Source organism: Hyla sarda, chromosome 1 (genome assembly GCF_029499605.1).
Source record: "Hyla sarda isolate aHylSar1 chromosome 1, aHylSar1.hap1, whole genome shotgun sequence".
Taxonomy (NCBI): domain Eukaryota; kingdom Metazoa; phylum Chordata; class Amphibia; order Anura; family Hylidae; genus Hyla; species Hyla sarda.
The window spans coordinates 82261736-82287695 of record NC_079189.1 but is presented as its reverse complement, the minus strand read 5'-3'; the positions used below and the strand labels follow the sequence as shown (position 1 = coordinate 82287695).

Below are 25960 nucleotides of genomic sequence, written 5' to 3'. Positions count from 1 at the left end.
ACTCCCTCTTTTAACAACAGCCATCCTCGGTGACCAGTCCTGGAGGGCGGATGACATAAAAGTGGCCACTGGGGCCTGGTGATGACAAACAGTACCTAGGGCATTGACATCGAATGTCTTTCACAGGTCTGGTGACTAAATAATAAACAGTAGGGGATAAGTCCATGTAGAATAAGTTGGTAATGTCCTTACATGCTCCTTTTGTTAGGGTATGAATAACAGGGATAAAAAGACATATGAGGTTCTTGAGTCTTGCAATTGCATACATGAACACATTGAACATACTTCATTCAGATCAGGCTGCTGGAGGCTTTCTACCCAACTGCCTTAGCTACTGGGGCCCTTTGGCACTAGCTACTTCTCCCCAGAACACTACGGACATTTCTGGACAATATTACAAGATTACTTTTATACATGGCAACTCTGTCACTATACGTGTTTATCTAGCTCCCAGGAGACCTCTCTGGCCAGTACAGTAGCCTGTACATGATGGACAGGAAAATGGTTAGACATTACTGACTATTATGGACTGGAATATATATTTTTTCAGCTACAGTCCTAACTAGACATTACATTTGACTAGTTTATTCATAATACACTAAGTACTACATTGGACTTGACTGTACAAAATGACAATTAGCAGTATCTATGTTAGACTGACTAAATATGACCAGACTTTACACTGACAACTTTATACAAGGTACTATGACTATTCTCTGTACCTAGCTGGTAACTGTCATGACAGTGAGGTAGTGGATACGCTTCTCCTGACCTAGTCAGGATACCTCCTATATAAATTGCCATAGACACAAAGAGACATTCTTGTATGTACACGTTATATACACTTTATTACTAGTGTTGAGCGGCATAGGCCATATTCGAATTCGCGAATATTCGCGAATATATGGACGAATATTCGTCATATTCGCGAATATTCGCATATTCGTAATATTCCCGTTTTATTTTCGCATATGCGAATATTCGCGTGTGCGAAATTAACATATGCGAAAATTTGCACATACAAAAATTAGCATTAGCGAAAATTCGCACATGCGAAAATTAGCATATGCACATTTTCGCATATGCGAAAATTCGCGCACCAGTCTCACACAATAGTATTAGAGCCTTCTTACACCACATAAGCTGGAAGCAGAGAGGGATGATCACTGTGATGTGTACTGTAAAAAAAAAACGAAAAAAAAAAATGAATATTCGTAATTACGAATATATAGCGCTATATTCGCGAATATTCGCGAATTCGCGAATATGCGATATTCGCGAATAAAATTCGAATTGCGAATATTCGTGAGCAACACTATTTATTACAACACAGCTTAAACAACATAGTACAACAACATTTGCATTAACCTGTGCAAAAATATAAACAAAAATACATTACTCTGACAGTGTGTATATATATATATATATATATATATATATATATAAATGATAGTACCGCTCCACAGTTCTGGTACGGTTAGAGTTCTCAGTAAAGGATCACGGTTAGAAGCTGGGCACTTACACTTACGCAAATGGATACAGGAGTTCTTGGTGAGTCCACCAGGCACATTTTTTAAACGTTGCTGAAACTTGAAAAGAACAAGAATACTTCACACACAAAGTTAGTCTCACGACTTATTAGCAAAGTGGGTACATGTAGACTCTTCAGCATGGTAACTTGCAATCCCAGTCTCGCTTGTTAGACTGCTTCTGAGGCTGGGAAATGTAACGGGGTCCACAGGACTGTGACCCCTCCAATGGACTCACTCAGGAGTTCCAGTTTACCCGGGATAAGGTAGACCCAGTAATGGTGGGGCTGATGGTGACCACCATTTGTTTGTAAGCTTGCGCCACTGGGGGAATAGACGTTGGTGTCTGATGGACCGGCCAAACCTCCTCTGCAGGAGTAGCCGAAGCACTTTAGCTGGTGCCTGCTGATTAGGCCAAACTTCCTCGACAACAGGAGTAGGCCTGGGCACTTCTGTACATGACTCGTGCAGAAACTTTGGTGCCATGACAGGTGCCTCGGGCAAGTAGACCTCTTCCTCTTGGACGGTGCCTCTGACTTTAGGTGGCAGGAAACCAAAGGGATCTGTGTCCCAGTCGTCCGATGGGAAGTAGGCAAACAGAATCTGTTTTCGGATTTTTCGGACTGGTCACCGCAGTGGCCCATTCTCCTCATACTCTGTACAGGAGTATACTCCACAATCTCCCCGCTCTCTAGAGAATGCAGTGGTGGGGGGAGATAGTTTATTTGCACTGCTCGACAATTGACAAAGATGGTCCCACCATGACGACAGTCCAAGAGGGTGCCAAAGCCCCGCAGTTTGTAAAATTTTACAACCGTGGCTCTGCGGCGTCCCAGGGGCGGCTCTCCCTCTCGGGGATGCCCAAACTTTCTGATGTACATGGCCTCTAATGCTTTGGTGTCCTGTTACTGCGCCTGTCGCACCTCATATGGCAGCAGCTTTGGTCCATATTCTTTCATTGTTTGTGCCCATAGTCCTTCTACAATTGCGGCCACCTGGGCTTCTTTCCTAGCCCTCTCGGACTGGGCCGTCGGAACTGCGGGATGGGACTTCCCTGGCAAGGAAAGAAGGTGCTCCCTCATGTGCTGAATTAGTCCAGGCTCATCGCCAAATAGCCACCGGGGTTACGTGGTGACCGGGGCGTTCAGCATACTTCTGAATCTGGGGGGTTTGCTCTGGGCTAGGGGTAGAAGGAGGAGTAGAGAAAGCAGCCTCAGCCGGGGTACTCACTTCTGACTCCTCTGTATGGATTTCGGCCCAGGATCCCCAGGTCCGTTGGTGAGAGGAGAGCCTCAACAGCAATGATCCTCGGGAAGATGCCGGCGTTCCCTTTGCTGGGGTTGCTGGCCAGTCTCCATCATCCTCAGGCAGTGGGACTTGGTAGCAGGCCTCTTCGGCCCAGATGGAGATATGTTGTAGACGATCTGCCAGCTCCTGAAACATTTGTGCCGCGGCAACTTTCTGGGCCTCCAGCGCCATCTTGGGACTCTCCAACCTTATGCTTGCCTGTTCTTCAATGTTGCTCCACTTGCAGACTTCCGGCAAACTGAGAGGATCCGGAGGCGCTGCTCCTTATATGCAGGGCTTCGGGACTTATGCTGACTTCCGCTCCCACGGGAACAAGGTGCGGATCTTTACAGTTCCACTTCGGCATCCATACAGCAACATGGTTTCAACACCCAGGGGCGGGACAATGACCAGCATGGGACATTTTTGCCCACTTCTCCAGCACATCTTTAACCCTTGCAGGTACAGAAAACACTTTGTAACGTAGCATAGCTTCGGACCTGATTTTGCACATGGTCGGCACAGTACTTGAACGATTCACAATGGCAGATAACAGTCTTTTCTTCACCTCCCCCTCTATTTCACAAGCGCCTCGGATTAAACACTTTTCACTGACAGTCCCGTACACTTTCTGGGGCAAACTTTGTTCGCATCGGCGTGCAAATTTTACTCTTTAATATTGGACACAGTTCAGACTGGGGGGGAGGGGGTACTTTAGGTATAAGGCACACACCTGTATCCTGTTTGTAGGATGCCAAAAGTTGTGGTGAGGGTGTGATGAGGGCAGATGGAATTGCCCTAGGGGAAGATGAATTTGACCCCTTGTGTTCATGACACCAGTGCCTGGTTTATCCTCTACATCACCCGAAGGAATACCGCGCTAAGCACGGGGGCAAATAATGACTCCGACGCCAAGTTACGGAACAACGGCAGCTTTACTGAGTCAGACAGGTGTAACAGTCTATACAGCTTGGCTAAGCCCACAGAGGTGACCAGTGACTTCAGACACCTTAGGGCTTTCTGGAACTTATAGTGGACTTGGACAATTTGGATGCAGGTCATGCTAACTTGAGACAGGATGACTTGGACTGACTTGACTATGACAGACTATGACTGACTTCACCCCTTCTGTAACTTACCAGGCTTTGACTTAACCTGTGGGGCAATGGACTTGAGAATTTGTGGCTGCTTGACTGACTTTAGGCCTCCTCTGAACTCCAGACACACACCTAGGACTTGACCTCACTGCAACTCAGCAAAAGACTAAGAGAGAGAGCAGAGGCTCCACATAGGGCTTATATGGGGGAGACTCTGGAGGGGTCCCATAGATCACCCTTAAGTCACATTGTCGCTGATACCTCCCAACAGGTTAATCACATGTCAACTGTTCTTAAACTATAACACATTTTAGGTATAATACATTATATAACACGCATACAAATGAATAGACAATGGAACATGTCGCTCAGGGGACACTGTATGGAGGCAGCCTGACAGGACAGCAAAAGTACAGGGGTGCAACTCCTGTACTGGGCCACCACAATTATCTAAGGATCTGGTAACTGTCTTCATATACATGTATGTACAGTATCTGGAGGTTCTCAGAGCTGGAGATACGGATATGAGATAAGGTAGTCATTCTGGAGGAAAGGATTTTTCTGTGCTTCTGTATTTCCTGTAATTCGATAGACATTAGTCAGCCTCTGACCATCCACAGTGGCTGCATAAAGAGAACAATAGATTGCCAAAGACAGGAGTCCCTGCTCCTTTACATCTACTGTCCCACAAGTGAGAGGCAATGCTAATCACTATGGGGAGACTTCCATTAGCTCAAATTTTTGCGTATGTAAAACTAGCCGAGCAAGCGTGCGGTTTTCCCAGTTGCTGTGCAAAATGTATTCCGTTTCACACGTCACTTCATTAGTTTGCACAAATGACAGGAAGCCCTTGGATTAGACAGTACAGAGTGAAACATTTATATATATTCAAACTCCAGCTGGTCACTGGAGTACATATGTGCAAAAAATTGCTACCCCCCCCCCCCACCCACAGTTGATTCCTACCAAAGTGTCTCCATGTTAGGAACCCCAGAAATCAGCTGTAGCGTGTCAGAAAATGTCACAGTTAGGCCATGTTCACGTGGCATAAAATGTGCAGAACATTCCGCACATTTCAATAATCTGTCAGGTGCTAGGACCACTGGGAAATAGACGGCAATGCATTTCTATTGTTTTTGCAGATGCCAGGAATCGGGATTCCACTGTGTGAACAGTGCAGCAGAATCCCATTAAAATTAATGGAACTCTGCTGCAGTGGAATGTCTGTGCGGAATATTCCTGCTGAACTCCGCACGGACATTCTGCCTTATTAACATGGCCTTAGGGGGAATTTATCAACTGGCGTGCACCAGCAAAATGGCATGTGCAGTGGGGGAGATTTATCAAAACCTGTCCAGAGGAAAAGTTGCTGATTTGCCCATAGCAACCAATCAGATCACTTCTTTCATTTCTGAAAAGGTCTCTTAAAAATGAAAGAAGTGATCTGATTGGTTGCTAAGGGCAACTCAGCAACTTTTCCTCTGGACAGGTTTTCATAAATCTCCCCCAATGTGTTTTTATTTTGCACATTGACTTGTGCTACAATTATCATCTAATTATGTGCTATTTTTTGTTGTCTTCACTGGCTTTGTCATTTTCTTGTTTTGCGCTTCCAGGGGGTGTAGTCAGAAGATACACTGAATTTATCACTTGCACATAAGTTATTTTCTTCAAATATTTGGGCAAATGTACTCCAATGACCAACTGGTGCAGAAATGTGTGTGAATGTTTCATCTTTGTACTATTAAGGCTAGGATTCCACTTTTTTTTTCTTTTTTGCTGCATTTTTTTCACAGAAAAAAACGCCAGAAAAAACGCCAGTGCAACTTCCTGCATCTGACATTTTTTCTGCTGTCTGACATTTTTTCTGTGTTTCACTTCTCTTTCTTTATTTTTTTTTTTAAATTTTTTAGGTAGTACTACTAGTTCCAGCATGGAACAGACTGTTCCATGATGGGAGTAGTAGTACCTGTACAAATAGACATTTCGCCCGATGCGATGGTCCATAATATAGCAGAGATGCGGAGCGGCTCTATACAGCGCTCGCATCTCTGCTCTGTACTCCGGCCAGTGATGTGAATAGAACATCACTCATTCATATTTTCCGCCCAGAGTGGGGATTGGTCGAATGGTTGCAGCCAATCACCGCTTTACGAGGGAAATATGAATGAGTGATGTTCTATTCAGATCACTGGCCGGAGTATAGTGCAGAGATGCATAGCGCAGAAGAAAGACGCTCCACATCTCTGCAATAGATAGGACGATCACAGCGGATGACAGGAGTGATACCCACTGTGATCTGTCCTTAACTGTAGGTACTACTACTCCCATCATGGAGCACACTCTGCTCCATGTTGGGAGCTGTAGTAACTGCATTAATAGATCGCAGCGAGTGTAACTTCTGACACCTGTTGCAATCTGTCTATTAATGCAGGTACTACAGCTCCCATCATGGAGCACACTCTGTTCCATGTTGTAAGCTGTAGTACCTGCAGTTAAGGAAAGATCACAGTGAATGTCACTCCTGACACCCACTGTGATCCTCCTGTATAATGTTTGGATGTGGCCGGCCGCTCTTCTATGGTCCCCTGCACTGACGTATATATACACCTATTCATATTTCCCTCAGAGAGTTGTGATTGGCTGGAACCATCTGGCCAATCACAGCTCGCTGCGGGAAATATGAATAGGTGTATATATACGGCAGTGCAGGGGGACCATAGAAGAGCAGCCGGCCACATCTATACATTATACAGAAGGATTGCAACGGAACCCGGGCGATCTGTCAATTAGTACAGGAAGTACTACTCCCATCATGGAACAGTAGTAGTACCACCTTAAAAAAAAAAAGAAAAAAAGTGTAAAACACACACGCACTAGATTTTTATTATTGTCGGCTATATTTTTAGTGCCCTGACTGCCCACATAAATTGATCCCTGTTTAAAAATTTATAAAAATTTTGTTATAATAAACATTTCGTTAATTACAATTTTTTTCCATCACTACTGTATCTTTTTTATTATAATTTTTTATAATTTTTGAAAAACGCCAAAAGGATTAAAAAGACGCCAAACTGAAAAACGCCAAGTGGAAAAAGAATTTAGCCATTTCTCATTGATTTACAGCTAACATCTGGCAACAGAGTTTTTTTGGCCAAAAAAAACGCCATGCGGCAGAATTCCAGCCTAAGGGGCTTCCTGTCATTTTGCACAAATTTATGACGTGTGCGGAAATCTGCGCAAATGATCAATTACCCTCTTCAATTTAGCACTTCCACATGAGAAATTAAAGGGAATTTGTCAGCTTTTCTCTATAGCAGCATTTTAAGTTGTACAATAAGTCAGGGTTATTTATAGTGACATTATTCACCTTACAACGAGGGAGCAGTTTGTCAAGTCTGTGTGCATATTTATGTGCAGGCTTTGCCTAGCCATACCTGTAAACTTCCTTGCAAAATTCTATGTGTACCCCTGGTATAATTTACCTGGTATAGTATATGAAATGTAGGACAACCTGTATTTAAAGGATTTTCACCTTCATGATGATAATAAAATTCAAAAATAAGTTATACTCACCCCCCTGCATGCAGGTGGAACTGCCCAGGTGACATCACCATACAGTGTTCACGAGATGCTGCAGCCAATCACTGCCTCGCTGCAGAATCCTGTGCACAGTGTATGGTGATTGCAGAATTCTGGAGCGGTAGTAGTGCTTGATCTGAAGAGATCAGAGGTGTTACTTTAGGCTTATTTATTTGTTTGTTTATTTATTTAATTTGTTTATTTATTTAGTTATTTTAGATTTTTTATCCCCTGTTCCTGGATTTTTTTTTATGAAGCCAGAAAACCTCTTTTATGTTTCACACAACTAAATTGTTCATTACAGATGTGTTCTCCTTCCCTGAAATGATTAACCCAAGCTCACATGAAACAGTCAATGTTTAGTGGAGAATTCACATTTGGCTGTCCGGACATGCTGGAATTTGTAGTTTTGCAACAGCTAAAGGTACACTGGTTGGGAATTAATGTACTAAGATTTAAAGGGGCTATCCACCATAAGGTGATTTTATTACGTACCTGGCAGACAGTAATGGACATGCTTAGGAAGGATCTGCGCATGTCTTGGGGATAAATGGCTATGCTGTGAGATTACCATAACACTGTGGCTAGCTTTTTGTGAACTGGTATTTCCTTTTCGACTTTTCTTTTTTGCCTACAAATCCCATAATTCAATTTTCCTCCCTCCCACACATCAGCCACCCCACCCATTGAACATAAATGAGCTGCATCCATTCAAAAAGACCTGTGGTTTTCAATCAGGGTGCCTACAGCTGTTGCATTAGTTGCAGTTTGATCCCTCCAGCCATTGAAGCAGATAGGCTCCCTGTCATCAGCTGACTAGTGAATCAGGTCTCGGCCGCATTGCAACCTGGGGAAAATCTGAGACAACAGTAATATTGTATGCTGTTAAAAATAAAGATTGGGGTGAAAATCACAGAAGAATTGTGAGAAAACCGTCACACACAGGTAAAGACACTATATTATGAACTACACTAACTTTACAGCCCCTGTAGCATTGTCAAATAAAAAAAAATCCTGGAATACCCCTTTAAGCATTGTTCTAAGCATTTGCAGGTCTGAGTCACCAACTTTCACTTAAAACGTACCTGTTATATGTTGTATGTACTGTACCTGTTATACTGTTATATGTCACTCAGTTACTAGATCATGTAAATGTAAGTTTTTATGTCTCTATTAGAGATGAGCGAAGTTACAGTACTTTGATTCTGCACGAACCTTGCGGCTCGGCGGTTGCTGACTTTATCCTGCATAAGTTAGTTCAGCTTTCAGGTGCTCTGGTGGGCTGGAAAAGGTGGATACAGTACTAAGAGAGTCTCCTAGGACTGTATCCACCTTTTCCAGCCCACGGGAGCACCTGAAAGCTGAACTTATTTATGCAGGCTAAAGTCAGCAACCGCCGAGCCGCGAGGTTCGTGCACAATCGAAGTACTGTAACTTCACACATCTCTAGTATCTATCACCCATATTTCACAAAAAAATTGCATATTACAGCTGATAAATGTCTTTTCCTTCTTGTCAAAGGTTCAGTAAAAAGGATCCATTGCTGGGGAGATTTGTATGTGGTTTAATGGAGGGTGCTGTGCCCTCCCTGCAGGAAGGGGGCGCCACTCACCCGGTCATTATCAGCTATTTCTCTGCTTCTCTCCACACAGAGGAGACAGGAGCAGAGGAGGCAGAGAGAAGCCCCACCCACAGTCTGCCTGGCCAGAAACTCCAGTCTATACAGAGGGGGATGGAGCCCTTACTTACTGTAAGTGATTGTGTATAGATGTGGGTGATTGTATGTCAGTGTGTCTGTATGATGTGTATATGTGTGTGTGTGTATCTCTATGTATGTGCCTGTGCAGAGAGGGATGGCTGGGGCCTTAGTGTAAGTGAGTGTGTATATATTGAGTGACTGTATGTCAGTGTGATGTGTATATATGTGTGTGTGTATCTCTATGTATGTGCCTGTGCAGAGAGGGATGGCTGGGGCCTTAGTGTAAGTGACTGTGTATATATTGAGTGACTGTATGTCAGTGTGAGGTGTATATATGTGTGTGTATCTCTATGTATGTGCCTATATATGTGAGCAAGTGAATCATTGTATGTGTGTATGTATTTATGTATGTGTTTGTGTGTATATATATATGAGCAAGTGAATCTATGTATGTGTGTATGTATGTGTGTGTGTATGTATATATATATATATATATATATATATATATGAGTAAGTTAATCTATGTATGTGCGTATATATCTGTGAGTGATTGTATGTGTGTACCTGTATGTATGATGTGCTTATTGGCTATATCTTTTAGTATATATTCCATGTTATATGTGTGTCTGTGTATTTATGTTTCTATATGTATATTTGTACTTGTATGTATGTGTCAAAGTGTCTCTTTGTATGTGTGTATATTACCTATGTACTAGGTAATAACTATGTAAGCACAGTATATAGGGAATTTATGGAAGTACAGTATATATTTCATTATATTGGAACATTATATTTTTATGTATGCTGGCACTGTGTATAGATCCTTAGGGTGCGTTCACATGTGCCTATTTTTGCTGCAGATCTGCTGCAGATTTTGCTTCCCATTCACAATGGGAAGAGAAATCTGCTAAAGCAAATCTGCAGCAGATCTGTAGCAGAAAATACGCATGTGTGAACGTACCCTTAGTGGTGGCACAGTATAGTTAAATAATAGTGACACAGTATATAGTACATTAATAGTGACACAGTATATAGTTCATTAATAGTGGCACAGTATATAGGGAATTAATAGATGAATGGTGGCACAGTATATAGGGAATTAAGGGGGGTACGGTATATAATTAAAGGGAAACTGACAGGCTGTTTACTCGCACTAAACCCAATACACTAGGTTACAGTGCAGTATACAAAAATTGGTCTTCCTGTTTTCTAGGTATTGCCCCACATTGCTAGTAAGCGAAGTCAGTCTTGTGCACAATGGAGGCGGAGCTTCCCTGCCTCCATCCTGTATGCTGTGCTATGCCCGGCCGTCTTTGTATATTTATAATTCTTTTTTTTTGCCAACTTGTATATTGTAGCATGTAAGCATATATTAGTGTGGTGTCCATCTCTTCAGTGTAAGAACCAGAGCTGTGTGGAGATTCCTGCATAAGGTGGGTGCTGGGTGATTAGGGATGGGTGCTGGGTGATTGGGGATGGGTGCTGGGTGATTGGTGATGGGCGCTGCGTGATTGGGGATAGGTGCTGGGTGATTGGGGATGGGTGCTGGGTGATTGGGGATGGGTGCTGGGTTATTGGGGATGGGTGCTGGGTGATTGATGATGGGTGCTGGGTGATTGGTGATGGGTGCTGGGTGATTGGGGATAGGTGCTGGGTGATTGGTGATGGGTGATTGGGGATGGGTGCTGGGTGATTGGTGATGGGTGCTGGGTGATTGGGGATGGGTGCTGGGTGATTGGGGATGGGTGCTGGGTTAGGCCAGATACAATGCACGTTCTGTCATATAGAGCTCAGGTGGGGGCATATAGGGGGAGATTTATTAAAACCTTTGCAGAGGAAAATCCCTCTGCAAACTGAAAGAAATGTGATTGGTTGCTATGGACAACTGCACCGCTCTTTCTCTGCACAGGTTTTATATAAATCTCCTCTATAATACAGTATATTATAGGGCAGCTGTCACATGTTTTCTGTAAATAAGACTGACAGCACAGCCAAAGTGTATATACACATGGCAGACCTCAGAGAAACTGTTCTTGACTTTATTTTACAAAAACACCAACTTTTATGGGGATAGGAATGTCAAGGAGGCCTGGCGGAGTCTACTGTGTCCCTGGGCCGCAGCACATCTGCCCATTAAGTCTGGCAGACGTTTTTTAAATTATGAAAAGTGCCCTCTTTTTTTTACTTGAGCCCCTGCCCTTCAAAATGTCTGTGCACGTCTCTGGTGAGTGTATAACTTACATCTTCCTCTGTCATTCATGTGTGTCATCCTTTGTCAGTCCTGTAATGCTGGGACTTGTAGTTTTGGAATAGTTGGAGGTATAGTTTTTGGATAACTCTTTTTACAACAATGTTGCCTTCAGCAGTGTGCCTACAACTTTTGAAAAACTACAACTCCTAACATGCTCAGACATCCTTTGACTGTCCAGGCAAGCTTGGAGTTGTAGTATTGCAACAGCTGGAGGCACATGATTGGTAAAACTCTCTGTTACAGCAGAGTTGCTGCAGGCTGTGTTCCTCCTACAGCCTTGTCAATCAGCCATCTCATATGCATGACCCTTGGACACGCTCATGCTGTGGGACTCTTAAAGGGGTACTCAGGTGAAAAACTTTTTTCTTTTAAATCAACTGGTGGCAGAAAGTTAAACATATTTGTAAATTACCTCTATTAAAAAATCTGAATCCTTCCTGTACTTATTAGCTGCTGAATACTACAGAGGAAACTCTTTTCTTTTTGGAATGCTCTCTGATGACATCACGACCACTGTTCTCTCTGCTGACGTTATTATAATAAGCACTATGTTCGTGATGTCAACAGCATTCCAAAAAGAAAGGAATTTCCTCTGTAGCATTCAGCAGCTAATAAGTACTGGAAGGATTAAGATTTTTTTATAGAAGTAATTTACAAATATTCGTAAGGCAAAAGGATATGGATACCGCTCTCACCAGCGCTGGACACCTCTCACACCAGTGCAGCGGACTGCCGGCACCACCTCCCGCAACTCCTTATGCTAGAAAAGAACTCCGTCCGGCACCAAAGTATGGGGTAAAAGGCTTGTCTTTATTTATTCCACAGCAGGATACATACAGATCAAGATGTCTGACGTGTTTCGCCCTTTACAGGGCTTAATCGTAGACTCTAGTCTAATCGTAGTCTACGATTAAGCCCTGTAAAGGGCGAAACGCGTCAGACATCTTGGACTGTATGTATCCTGCTGTGGAATAAATAAAGACAAGCCTTTTACCCCATACTTTGGTGCCGGACGGAGTTCTTTTCTAGTTTACAAATATGTTTAACTTTCTGCCACCAGTTGATTTAAAAGAAAAAAGGTTTTCACCGGAGTACCCCTTTAAGTGTCCTAGGAGGTATGGGGACCCCTACTGGTGGGATTTTCTATGGCAGTTTTCTTTAACCCCTTAAGGACTCAGGGTTTTTCCGTTTTTGCACTTTCGTTTTTTCCTCCTTACCTTTTAAAAATCATGACCCTTTCAATTTTCCACCTAAAAATCCATATTACGGCTTATTTTTTGCGTCACCAATTCTACTTTGCAGTGATATTAGTCATTTTACCACAAAATTCACGACAAAATGGGAAAAAAATCATTGTGCGACAAAATCGAAGAAAAAACGCCATTTTGTAACTTTTGGGGGCTTCCATTTCTACACAGTGCATATTTCAGTAAAAATGACACCTTATCTTTATTCTGTAGGTCCATATGGTTAAAATGATACCCTACTTATATAGGTTTGATTTTGTCGCACTTCTGGAAAAAATCATAACTACATGCAGGAAAATTTACACGTTTAAAAATGTCCTCTTCTGACCCCTATAACTTTTTTATTTTTCCACGTACGGGGCGGTATGAGGACTCATTTTTTGCGCCATGATCTGAAGTTTTTATTGGTTTGATTTTTGTTTTGATCGGACTTTTTGATCACTTTTTATTCATTTTTTAATGGTATAAAAAGTGACCAAAATACGCTTTTTTTTACCGTGCGGTTTAATTAATACTATATTTTTACAGTTCGGACATTTACGCACGCGGTGATACCACATGTTTATTTTTATTTTTATTTACACTGTTTTATTTTTTTTTATGGGAAAAGGGGGGTGATTCAAACTTTTATTAGGGAAGGGGTTAAATGACCTTTATTAACACTTTTTTTTTACTTTTTTTTTGCAGTGTTATAGGTCCCATAGGGACCTATAACACTGCACACACTGATCTTCTACACAGATCACAGGCGTGTATTAACACGCCTGTGATCAGTGTTATCGGCGCTTGACTGCTCCTACCTGGATCTCAGGCACGGAGCAGTCATTCGTCGATCGGACACTGAGGAGGCAGGTAAGGGCCCTCCCGGTGTCCTGCAAGCTGTTCGGGACGCCGCGATTTCACCGCGGCGGTCCCGAACAGCCCGACTGACTAGCCGGGATACTTTCACTTTCGTTTTAGAAGCGGTGGTCAGCTTTGTCCGCCGCTTCTAAAGGGTTAATACCGCACATCGCCGCGATCGGCGATGTGTGGTATTAGCCGCGGGTCCCAGCCATTGATGAGCGCCGGGACCGACGCAATGTGATGCGGGGTCGCAGCGCAACCCCGCTTCATATCGCGGGAGCCGGCGCAGGACGTAAATATACGTCCTGCGTCATTAAAGGGTTAATAAAATCTGATTTTTTTTTTTTTTTTAAAAGAAGTATATTAGAAAAACTATTGTTTTGCCAAGATGTACAACATATAAAAAGTTTTTGTATCTGACAGTGCCCATTTAAGTGTTACATTTGCCACCATGCTAAAGCTTGGCATATACACTGAATGAACATCATTGATGATATTGATAATGTTAATAAGGGCATCTGAATGGTTTACACAAGTGTTATCTAACCCGTGTGCCTCTAGCTGTTGCAAAACTACAACCCCCAGCAACAGCTGGAGGCACACTGGTTGGGAAACACTGGTCTAAACCATTAAACGGGAAACCCCTCTAAGGCTGGGTTCACATCACGTTTTCTTAAATACGGTTCCCGTATACGGTTTGGAGGAGGGGGCGGGGCTTAATCGCGGCGCCCGCACTCAGCCGTAGTTGGGAACCGTATTTAATGCAAGTCTATGAGCCGACCGGAGTGAACCGCAGCCTCCGGTCGGCTTCGTTTTCGGCCGTATGCGGTTTCACGACCGCAGGCAGAAACGTGGTCGACCACGTTTCTGCCTGCGGTCGGGAAACCGCATATGGCCGAAAACGAAGCCGACCGGAGGCTGCGGTTCACTCCGGTCGGCTCATAGACTTGCATTAAATACGGTTCCCGAATACGGGCGCCGCGATTAAGCCCCGCCCCCCTCCTCCAAACCATATACGGGAACCGTATTTAAGAAAACGTGGTGTGAACCCAGCCTAAGGCTAAGGCTTGGGGTTTTTTTTCCCTGCGTTTTTTTTGTGTGAAAAAAAACATGCCAGAAAAAATGCCAGTGCAATTTCCTGCATCTGACGTTTTTTCTGGTGTTTTTTTATGACGTTTTTGCATTTGAGTGGAAATTGCATTTTTGGCCCCTTTGGCATTTTTTTCTAAATTTGTAGGGTACCCAAAAAAAAAAAAAAAAAGGATGCAGTAGGGATGGGAAAAAGAGTATTTAACAAAATTTTTTATTTTTTTTTATTTTTTAAAACAAAATTTTTATGCATTTTTAATAAAAAGTGTGTGTGTTTCACTTTTTTTTCTCAATGTTTTAAATATTTTAGGTAGTACTACTACTCCGAGCATGGAACAGACTGGTCCATGATGGGAGTAGTAGTACCTGTACTATTAGACAGATCCCCCCGGGTGTCACTCCTGACACCCGATGCGATCATCCATAATATAGCAGAGATGTGGAGCAGCTGTATACAGCGTTCGCATCTCTGCTCTATATTCCGGGCCGGCCAGTGATGTGAATAGAAATTCATATTTTCCACCCAGAGTGGGGATTGGCCGGATGGTTGCAGCCAATCCCCGCTCTCAGCAGGAAATATGAATGAGTGATGTTCTATTCATATCACTGGCCGGCCGGAACTAGGTGCAGAGATGCGGAGCGCAGGAGAAAGCCGCTCCGCATCTCTGCAATAGATAGGACGATCGCATCGGGTGTCACGAGTGACACCTGCTGTGATCTGTACTTAACTGCAGGTACTACTGCTACTCCCAACATGGTGCACACTCTGCTCCATGCTGAGAGCTGTAGTACCTGCATTAATAGACAGATCGCAGCGAGTGTAACTTCTGACACCTGTTGCGATCTGTCTATTAATGCAGGTACTACAGCTCCCAGCATGGAGCAGAGTGTGCTTAACTGCAGTTAAGGAAAGATCACAGTGGATGTCACTCCTGACACCTGCTGTGATCCTCCTGTATAATGTATAGATACGGGCGGCTGCTCTTCTATGGTCCCCTGCACTGACGTATATATACACCTATTCATATTTCCCACAGAGAGTTTTGATTGGCAATGGAACCAGGGCGATCTGTCAATTAGTACAGGTACTACTACTCCCATCATGAAACAATGTGTTCCATGCTGGGAGTAGTAATACTACCTAAAAAATATAAAAAATCAAGAAAAAAGTGAAAAACACACACACACTACATTTTATTATTGTCGGCTATATTTTTAGTGCCCTGCGCGCACACATAAATTGATCCCTGTTTAAAAATTAATAAAAATGTCATTAAAAAAAGATAAATTTCGTAAAATACTATTTCTTCCATCACTACTGTATCTATTTAATAATTTTTTTTAACCTCTTAAGGACGCAGGCCGTGACCCTGCATCATACCGTGTCGGTCCCGGCGGATTATTATAGCCGGGACCCTGGGCTAATAGCGTGCGGCACCGATCGTTGTGCCGAGCGCAATTAGCCCTTTAGACGCGGCGATCAAAGTTGATTGCCGCATCTAAAACGAAAGTAAAAGCTTCCCAGCAGCTCAGTTGGGCTGATCGGGACTATCGCGATAAAATCGCGATGTCCTGATCAGCTAGGACACGAGCGGAGGTCTCCTTACCTTGCTCCGTCGCGTCCGATCGGCGTTTGATTGCTCCAAGCCTGAGCTACAGGCTTGAGCAATCAACCCCCTATAACGCTGATCTATGGAAAGCTATGGCTTTGCAGGGATCAGTGTAAAAGATCAGTGTGTGAAGTGTTATAGCCCCCTATGGGAGCTATAACACTGCAAAAAAAAAAGTTAATAAAGGTAATTTATTCCCTAATAAAAGTTTGAATCACCCCCATTTTCCCATAAAAAAACAGTGTAAATAAAAATAAACGTGTGGCATTGCCGCGTGCGGAAATGTCCGAACTATAAAAATATATTGTTAATTAAACCGCGCGGTCAATGGCGTACGCGCAAAAAAAGTCCAAAATAGCGTATTTTTGGTCACTTTTTATATCATGAAAAAATGAATAAAAAGCAATCAAAAAAGTCAGATCGATACAAAAATGGTACCGATAAAAACTTCAGAACATGACACAAAAAATGAGCCCCATACTGGCCCGTATGCGGAAAAATAAAAAAGTTATAGAGGTCAGAAGATGAGAATTTTTAACATATACATTTTCCTGCATGTATTTATGATTTTTTTCAGAAGTAAGACAAAATCAAACCTATATAAGTAGGGTATCATTTTAACCATATGTACCTACAGAATAAAGATAAGGTGTCATTTTTACCAAAAAAATGAACTGTGTAGAAACGGAAGCCCCCAAAATTTACAACATTTAAAAAAAAATTAAATTTTGTCGCACAATGAATTTTTTTCCGTTTCGATCAAAAATAAGCCATCATATGGAATTTTATGTGCAAAATTGAAAGCATTATGATTTTTAGAAGATGATGAGGAAAAAATGAAAATGCAAAAACGGAAAAATGCTGAGTCCTTAAAGGGGTATTCCCGTGGAAAACTTTTTTTTTTTTAAATCAACTGGTGCCAGAAAGTTAAACAGATTTGTAAATCACTTCTATTAAAAAAAAAATCTTAATCCTTCCAGCACTTTTTAGGGGCTGTATACTAAAGAGAAATCCAAAAAAGAAATGCATTTCCTCCGATGTCATGACCACGGTGCTCTCTGCTGACCTCTGCTGTCTATTGTAGGAACTGTCCAGAGAAGGAGAAAATCCCCATAGCAAACATATGCTGCTCTGGACAGTTCCTAAAATGGACAGCAGAGGTCAGCAGAGAGCACTGTGGTCATGACATCGGAGGAAATGCATTTATTTTTTGGATTTCTTTTTTGGATTTAGTATACAGCCCCTAAAAAGTACTGGAAGGATTAAACATTTTTAATAGAAGTGATTTACAAATCTGTTTAACTTTCTGGCACCAGTTGATTAAAAAAAAAAATAAAATTCCACGGGAGTACCCCCACATGGCGTTTTTCTTGGCATTTTTACTTCCATAGCCTTCTATGGAAGAAAAACGCCACGATTTCAGGGGAAAAAATGGCATAGGCTCAATATGCTGCAATTTTGCAAAACCACCAAGGAGCTGAAAAAGAGTGAAAAAAAGCCAAAAGGATTTTAAAAAATGCCAAACTGAAAAACGCAAAGTAGAAAAATAATTTAGCGATTTCTTATTGATTTACAGCTAACATCTGGCCGCAATGTTTTTCTGCCCGAAAAAACGCCATGCGGCAGAATTATAATTTTTCTTGGTATTTTTACAAAAAAAAAAAAAAGTGGAATTCTAGCCTTATAAAGTTATTACTATTTGTTACTTCCTTGGCAAGAACACTAGATGGCACTAGTTACTATTCCATTCTTGCAGTCTGCCTTTAACCCCTTAAGGACTCAGGGTTTTTCCGTTTTTGCACTTTCGTTTTTTCCTCCTTACCTTTTAAAAATCATAACCCTTTCAATTTTCCACCTAAAAATCCATATTATGGCTTATTTTTTGCGTCGCCAATTCTACTTTGCAGTAACATTAGTCATTTTACCCAAAAATGCACGGCGATACGGAAAAAAAAATCATTGTGCGACAAAATCGAAGAAAAAAACGCCATTTCGTAACTTTTGGGGGCTTCCGTTTCTACGCAGTGCATATTTCGGTAAAAATTACACCTTATCATTATTCTGTAGGTTCATACTGTTAAAATGATACCCTACTTATATAGGTTTGATTTTGTCGCACTTCTGGAAAAAATCATAACTACATACAGGAAAATTTATACGTTTAAAAATGTCATCTTCTGACCCCTATAACTTTTTTATTTTTCCACGTACAGGGCGGTATGAGGACTAATTTTTTGCGCCGTGATCTGAAGTTTTTATCGGTATGATTTTTGTTTTGATCGGACTTTTTGATCACTTTTTATTCATTTTTTAATGGTATAAAAAGTGACCAAAAATGCGCTCTTTTTGGACTTTGGAATTTTTTGCGCGTACGCCATTGACCGTGCAGTTTAATTAATGATATATTTTTATAGTTCGGACATTTCCGCACGCGGCGATACCACATATGTTTGTTTATTTATTTTTTTACACTGTTTTATTTTTTTATGGGAAAAGGGGGGTGATTCAAACTTTTATTAGGGAAGGGGTTAAATGACCTTTATTAACACTTTTTTAAAACTTTTTTTTTGCAGTGTAATAGGTCCCATAGGTCCCTATAACACTGCATAGGGACCTATAACACTCCCATAGGGACCTATAACACTGCACACACTGATCTCTCATCCTGATCACAGGCGTGTATTAACACGCCTGTGATCAGTGTTATCGGCGCTTGACTGCTCTTGCCTGGATCTCAGGCAGGGAGCAGTCATTCGCCGATCGGACACCGAGGAGGCAGGTAAGGGCCCTCCCGGTGTCCTGCAAGCTGTTCGGGACGCCGCGATTTCACCGCGGCGGTCCCGAACAGCCCGACTGAGCAGCCGGGTCACTTTCACTTTAGAAGCGGCGGTCAGCTTTGACTGCCGCTTCTAAAGGGTTAATACCGCACATCGCCGCGATCGGCGATGTGTGGTATTAGCCGCGGGTCCCGGCCGCCGGGACCGACACCATATGATGCGGGATCGCGGGGCGATCCCGCTTCATATCGCGGGAGCCGGAGCAGGACGTAAATATACGTCCTGCGTCGTTAAGGGGTTAAAGACAAATCCTCATCAAAGAGAATGTTACATTAGAAATGGACCTCTTGTCTGATTTACTTTTTATCCACCATAAGGTGATTTTAGTACGTACCTGGCAGGCAGTAATGGACATGCTTAGGAAGGATCTGCGCATGTCTTGGGGCTAAATGGCTATGTCATGAGATTACCATAACACTGGGGCTAACTGTTTGTGAACTGGTATTTCCTGTTAGACTTTTCTTTTTTTTTTTACTTCAAATCCCACAATTCCATCTTCCTCCCTTCTACATATCAGCCACCCCACCCATTGAAACATAAATGAGCTGCATCCATTCAAATCAGTGTGGTTTTCAATCAGGGTGCCTACAGCTGTTGCATTAGTTTCAGATTGATCTCTCTCCCACCAAGCGATCCCTTCACCCATTGAAGCAGACAGGCTTCCTGTCATCAGCTGACTAGTGAGTCAGGTCTCAGCCGCATTGCAACCTGGGAAAAATCTGAGACAACAGTCATTTTGTATGCTGTTAAAAATAAATATTGGAGTGAAAATCAAACAAGAATTGTGAGAAAACCGTCACACACAGGTACAGACACTATATTGTGAACTACACTTACTTTACAGCCCCTGTAGCATAGTCAAATAAAAAAAAAATCCTGGAATACCCCTTTAAACACATTTATAAAAATAAATAAATGAATGCTAATGTTTTTCATGTTACAATGTGTGTTTAATAAAAAAAAATCTATCATAAGCAGAATTAAAGAGGTTATCCACCAAAACTGGGAATTTCCTGTTGAACTTTGTTCTCTAAACTACACATCCCATAGTTCCATGCTTGTAAGTGTGAGGTCCCTTTCCTCCCTCCCACACATCAGCCACCCTACCCATTGAAACACACACCTGTGATCCCTTCAATGCAATATACCAGTGTTTTCTAATCAGGGTGCCTACAGCTGTTGCAAAATGAACTCTCTCCCACACAGCGGTTACATTACCCATTGAAGCAGGACTGACTCCCTTTGATCACCTGACTAGTGATGTCAGGTCTCGACGCACTGCAACCTGGGAAATCCCGAGACATGAGTAATTTTGTATGCTGTTAAAAAAAAATATTGGGGCGGAAATCACAGAATTGTGAGAAAACCGTCACCCACAGGTACAGACACTATATTATGAACTACACTAACTTTACAGCCCCTGTAGAATAGTCAAATAAATAAAGATCCTAGAATACCCTTTTAGCCATTTTATACCGAAACGTAGCATGAAGTAAATAGAGGCTCTTGAATTTCTGGGTAGCACTGCCTTATTTTTGGACATAACTGGACCTTGGATCAGGCCTGGTGAGGCGTGTGCCCTGAGACTTTAATATTGACTCTCTTTCTGTGCTGTTTATTTTTTGTTTACAACTTGGGGAGGAATATTGGATTTTAAACCCCTTAAGGATGCTGCCTGTTTTTACCAAATTTTTCAAATCTGGTATGTGTATTAAGTGGTAATAAATCTATTAAGTGGTAATACCTCTGACATGCTTTTACTTAGTGACATGATTCTGAGATAGTTTTTTTGTGACATATTGTACTTTATATTAGTGGTAAATCTTTGTTGATTCATGCAGCATTTTTTGTAAAAAACTCTAAAATATTGTGGAAAAAGTGGAAAATCATTTTTGCAATTCATGCTACCTATTGATCTTTGTTATTCCACATTTTGAACCAAAATTAGAATTTTTAGCGTTTTGTTTATTGTTTTATTTTTTTCACGATGTTCACATGCGGGATGAATACATTATCATTTTATTGTACAAGTCATTACTGCCATGGAAATACCTATTATGTATAGGCTTGGGCATTTTTTTCATTTTTTTGGTGATAATATAGGGTTTTATTGGGAAAGGTGTATTTATAAAATTTTTATTTACATTTTATTAATTTATTTAAAAACCTTTTATTTTTTTTACTTTTCATTTTTATAGGCTATACTATGCTGTAGTACATCTGTACTGCAGCAGAGTATAACAGTATGTACTACACTGACTAAACGCCTGTGCGATCCAGCCTATGGCTGGACCTCACAGGCTGCCACACTAGGCAGACAGGAGGCCATCAGCTGGCCTCCTGCTGCCATGGCAACCAACGGAATCCCGTGATCGCCATTGATGGACGGGGGGAGCCCCTTCCCCCTGTCAACCCCATAGATGTCGTGATCAGGATTGATCTCGGCATCTATGGGGTTAATGCTGCCGAGACCGGCGCGATCCCAGTCTCAGAAGCTGCGGTGGGATCCCAGCTGTGATTGACAGCTGGGTCCAGCCAGCGATCTCCTGCAGCGCATGGCACTGTGAGGGAGATCGCTAGGCCTTATGCATATGTCCAGTTGCGCTAACTAGCTAGCAACTTGGACATATGCATACGTCCTAGGGCGGGAAGGGGTTAACTTGACAGATCCTTTGTTCTCAAGGGAGATAAGCTGTCCATGCATGCTGGAAGTTGTTGTTTTGCAACAGCTTGGGGCACACTGGTTGGAAAACATCTGTCTATACTATTCAAAGGGGAACTCCTCTTACAAAGTCATTAGAACTTGTTACTTCCTTGGCATAAACACTAGATGGCACTAGTTACTTTTCCATTTATTACAGTCTATCTTTAGAGACAGACAAGGTGTATGATGCAGATAACACAGGATCCACCATGACAATAGGTGATGGTCACCTTTTTCCCCTGCCATACTGACCTCAAACTCTTCACATTATATACAGTATTTTTGTACCCCAAGTGTTATAGGAAACTATAACTATATTGGGGCCGGGGGTTGGCTAAAACTACAAAGGGGAGAAAATTCCTAAATTTATTGCAGGATAATTTTATGGGCCAGTTTGTGGAGGACCCAACAAGAAGTGATGCCTTGTTGGATCTGATCATTTCCAACAACGCAGAGCTGGTTGGTAATGTAACTGTGAGGGAAAACCTTGGTAATAGCGACCACAATATAGTTACTTTTGACTTAAAATGTAGAAAACAAAGACAGGCTGGGAAGGCAAAAACATATAACTTTAAAAAGGCAAACTTCCCTGGGTTGAGGGCTGCACTACAGGGCATAGACTGGGGGGAGGTGTTCTCAAATACTGATACAGAAGGTAAATGGGACATCTTTAAATCAACTCTAAATAACTATACAGCTAAATATATACCAAAGGGGAACAAATATAAACGATTAAAACTAAATCCTACATGGCTGACAAATGAGGTTAAAAGAGCAATAAACAACAAAAAAATAGCCTTCAAAAAATACAAATCTGATGGGTCAGCTATAACATTTAAACAGTACAAGGAGCTTAATAAAATCTGTAAAAATGTAATAAAAACAGCAAAAAATCAAAATGAGAGACAGGTGGCCGAAGAAAGCAAAACTAATCCTAAATATTTTTTTTGATATATAAATACAAAAAAACCAAGGACAGAGCATGTAGGACCCCTTAATAATGATAATGGGGAGGTTGTCACGGGCGATCAAGAGAAGGCGGAGCTACTGAATGGGTTCTTTAGTTCTGTATATACTATGGAAGAAGGAGCTGACATTGGCCAGGTCAGTGCTGGTAACACATCATATAATGTATTGAACTGGCTTAATGTAGAGATGGTACAAGGTAAGTTAAGTAAAGTAAATGTAAGCAAATCTCCAGGGCCGGATGGACTACATCCAAGAGTTCTTAGAGAGGTAAGTTCAGTAATATCTGTACCCTTGTTCATGATATTTAGAGATTCTCTGGTGTCTGGTATTGTGCCAAGGGACTGGCGCAAGGCTAATGTGGTACCAATCTTCAAGAAGGGCTCTAGGTCTTCGCCAGGCAATTATAGACCGGTAAGTCTAACGTGCATTGTGGGTAAATTGTTTGAAGGACTTATAAGGGATTACATACAGGAATACATAGGGGATAATAGTATTATAAGTGATAGCCAGCATGGGTTTACTAAGGATAGAAGTTGTCAAACCAATCTAATTTGCTTTTATGAAGAGGTGAGTAGAAGCCTTGACAGAGGAATGGCTGTGGATATAGTGTTTCTGGATTTTGCTAAAGCGTTTGATACTGTCCCTCACAGACATCTGACAGGTAAGTTAAGGTCCTTGGGCTTGGAAACTTTAGTTTGTAACTGGATTGAACACTGGCTCATGGATCGTACCCAGAGAGTGGTGGTAAATGATTTGTACTCTGATTGGTCCCCGGTTATTAGTGGTGTACCCCAAGGTTCAGTACTGGGCCCGCTGCTGTTTAATTTATTTATCAATGATATAGCGGATGGTATTAACAGCTCTGTTTCTATCTTTGCAGATGACACCAAGCTTTGTAGCACGGTACAGTCTATAGAGGATGTGCATAAGTTACAAGATGACTTGGATAGACTAAGTGTCTGGGCATCCACTTGGCAAATGAGGTTCAATGTGGATAAATGTAAAGTTATGCATCTGGGTACTAATAACCTGCATGCGTCGTATGTCTTAGGGGGGATTAAACTGGCAGAGTCACTGGTAGAGAAGGATCTGGGTGTACTTGTAGATCACAGACTACAGAATAGCATGCAATGTCAGGCTGCTGCTTCCAAAGCCGGCAGGATATTGTCATGTATAAAAAGAGGCATGGACTCGAGGGGCAGGGACATAATACTCCCCCTTTATAAAGCATTGGTACGGCCTCACCTGGAATATGCTGTTCAGTTTTGGTCGCCTGTTCATAAAAGGGACACTGCGGAGTTGGAAAGGGTGCAGAGACGCGCGACTAAACTAATATGGGGCATGGAACATCTTAGCTATGAGGATCGATTAAAGGAGTTACAATTGTTTAGTCTTGAGAAGAGACGTTTAAGGGGGGATATGATAAACGTATATAAGTATATAAATGGCCCATACAAAAAATATGGAGAAAAACTGTTCCAGGTTAAACCCCCCCAAAGGACGAGGGGGCACTCCCTCCATCTGGAGAAGAAAAGGTTTAGTCTAAAGGGGCGGCACTCCTTCTTTACCGTGAGGACTGTGAATTTATGGAACGGTCTACCTCAGGAACTGGTCACAGCAGGAACAATTAACAGCTTTAAAGCAGGGTTAGATACATTCCTGGAACAAAATAACATTAATGCTTATGCAGAATTATAAAACTACATCCCTTTCCCTTATCCCCTTACATCCTTCCCTTCAATCCCCTGGTTGGACTTGATGGACGTATGTCTTTTTTCAACCATACTAACTATGTAACTATGTAACTATCAGAGATCAATTCAATTTAGCCCACTTACTATTGCTTGTTCAGCAGCTCGGAAGACATAGCATATGCTTTGTTGATGTGGGACGTCTTCTACCTTGAGCATACAGGCAAAACAATTGGGATCCTGACTATTGTGTATCAATTTCTTCACAAACTGCGGCTTGTGTTCAAAGATGCTAGACCAGATGAGAGGATCCCACTGGTGACTGTCACCGGGATCGGGCTCACAACAGATACATGTGGGCGATATGTACAGCCGGACAGGGCGCACAGGTTGGGAATCCTTTGACTTCACCAAGCTTTTCCTTTTGATCTCTGCCACAATCCACGGTAACATGGGCATCGTAGTAAAAGAATTCAGAGTCAAAGAGCCAATCAGCTGAAGTCTGTATTCTAGAATTTCACATGGTGCTGGGGTTTTAGGAGCCGTAAAGGATATAGGATCCATGGCAGAGAGTGAGCAATGTTCCTGTTTCCAGTCCCTTTCCAGTTTTCAGTAAGATAGGTGAGATCAGTAAGATTCTTGCATTTCAGTTACAAGGACATCTATAGGGAAGAAATACAGAAAAGAGCATTTTGAGTCATATATATATATATATATATATACATATATATATATATATATATACTAGTAAATGATAAATTATTAAAAAACACTGTTCTACAGATGTAGCCAAAGGTCTTGAGACTGACAAAAATTGGGTTTTCAGAAAATTTGCTGCTTCAGTGTTTTTAGAGAAATACATCAAATTTATGCAAAGACTTAATAATTACACCGTTAACTCTTCTAAGACTTCTGTAGTTCACCCTGGCCTCCTGGATATCAGCTTCTGGGCCAAATCCTGACTATTGACAACCCATTCTTGTCTAGTCAGTGCTTGGAGTTTATCAGGATCTCTATCATTTTGTTTGTTCACCAGCTCTTTGAGGATTGAGATCTGGGCAGTTTTCTGACCATGGATAATGCATTTGGGAAGTTTTCGGGCCCTTCCACTTTTTCACAATTTATGTTGTGCCCTTGTGCTAAAATTTAAAAAACAACTTTCCCCCCATCATTCTGCACTCAATATGCTATAATGACAAAATGAAAACAGAAATTTAGATTTTTTTTTTTATTAAAAAGGAAAAACAAAAATGTTGCAAAGAAGTATTCAGACCCTTTTCTATGATACTTAAAATTTAGCTCTGGCTTCTCCCATTTCTATTGATCATCTCTGAAATGTTTCTACACCTTGGTTGATCAAACTCAGTAGAATGGACATTATTTGGAAAGACAAATTCCTGTCTAGATAAGGTATCACAGCTAAGGCTGCTTTCACACTGTAAAACAGGTTCCGTTATGAACGCCCGTTATGAAATCTGCAGTTATACGGCCGGTACTCTATCACTAATGGCCGTTAGAAAATCCC

At 41.8% G+C, this 25960-nt stretch overlaps 1 protein-coding gene and 1 long non-coding RNA gene across 9 annotated transcripts in view; one reads left to right on the top strand and one right to left on the bottom strand.

Annotated features, from left to right (window-relative positions):
- Positions 1–25960, top strand: part of LOC130355835 (uncharacterized) — a 94961-nt gene that overhangs the window by 55520 nt on the left and 13481 nt on the right. For 5 of the 7 annotated variants that reach the window (XR_008888679.1, XR_008888677.1, XR_008888675.1 and 2 more), the window contains one exon: positions 9148–9245. This is a non-coding gene — a long non-coding RNA (uncharacterized LOC130355835). Of the gene's footprint in view, positions 1–7799; positions 7920–9147; positions 9246–25960 lie in introns of all 7 variants that reach the window. The other 2 variants (XR_008888680.1, XR_008888678.1) reach the window with 1 other exon arrangement.
- The window catches only part of TBC1D1 (TBC1 domain family member 1), a 254893-nt gene that overhangs the window by 218335 nt on the left and 10598 nt on the right, over positions 1–25960 (bottom strand). For both annotated transcript variants that reach the window (XM_056556519.1, XM_056556526.1), the window contains one exon: positions 24583–25097. In XM_056556519.1, coding sequence (XP_056412494.1) covers positions 24583–24999 — 417 coding nt within the window. In that variant the 5' untranslated portion in view covers positions 25000–25097. The remainder of the gene's footprint in view (positions 1–24582; positions 25098–25960) is intronic.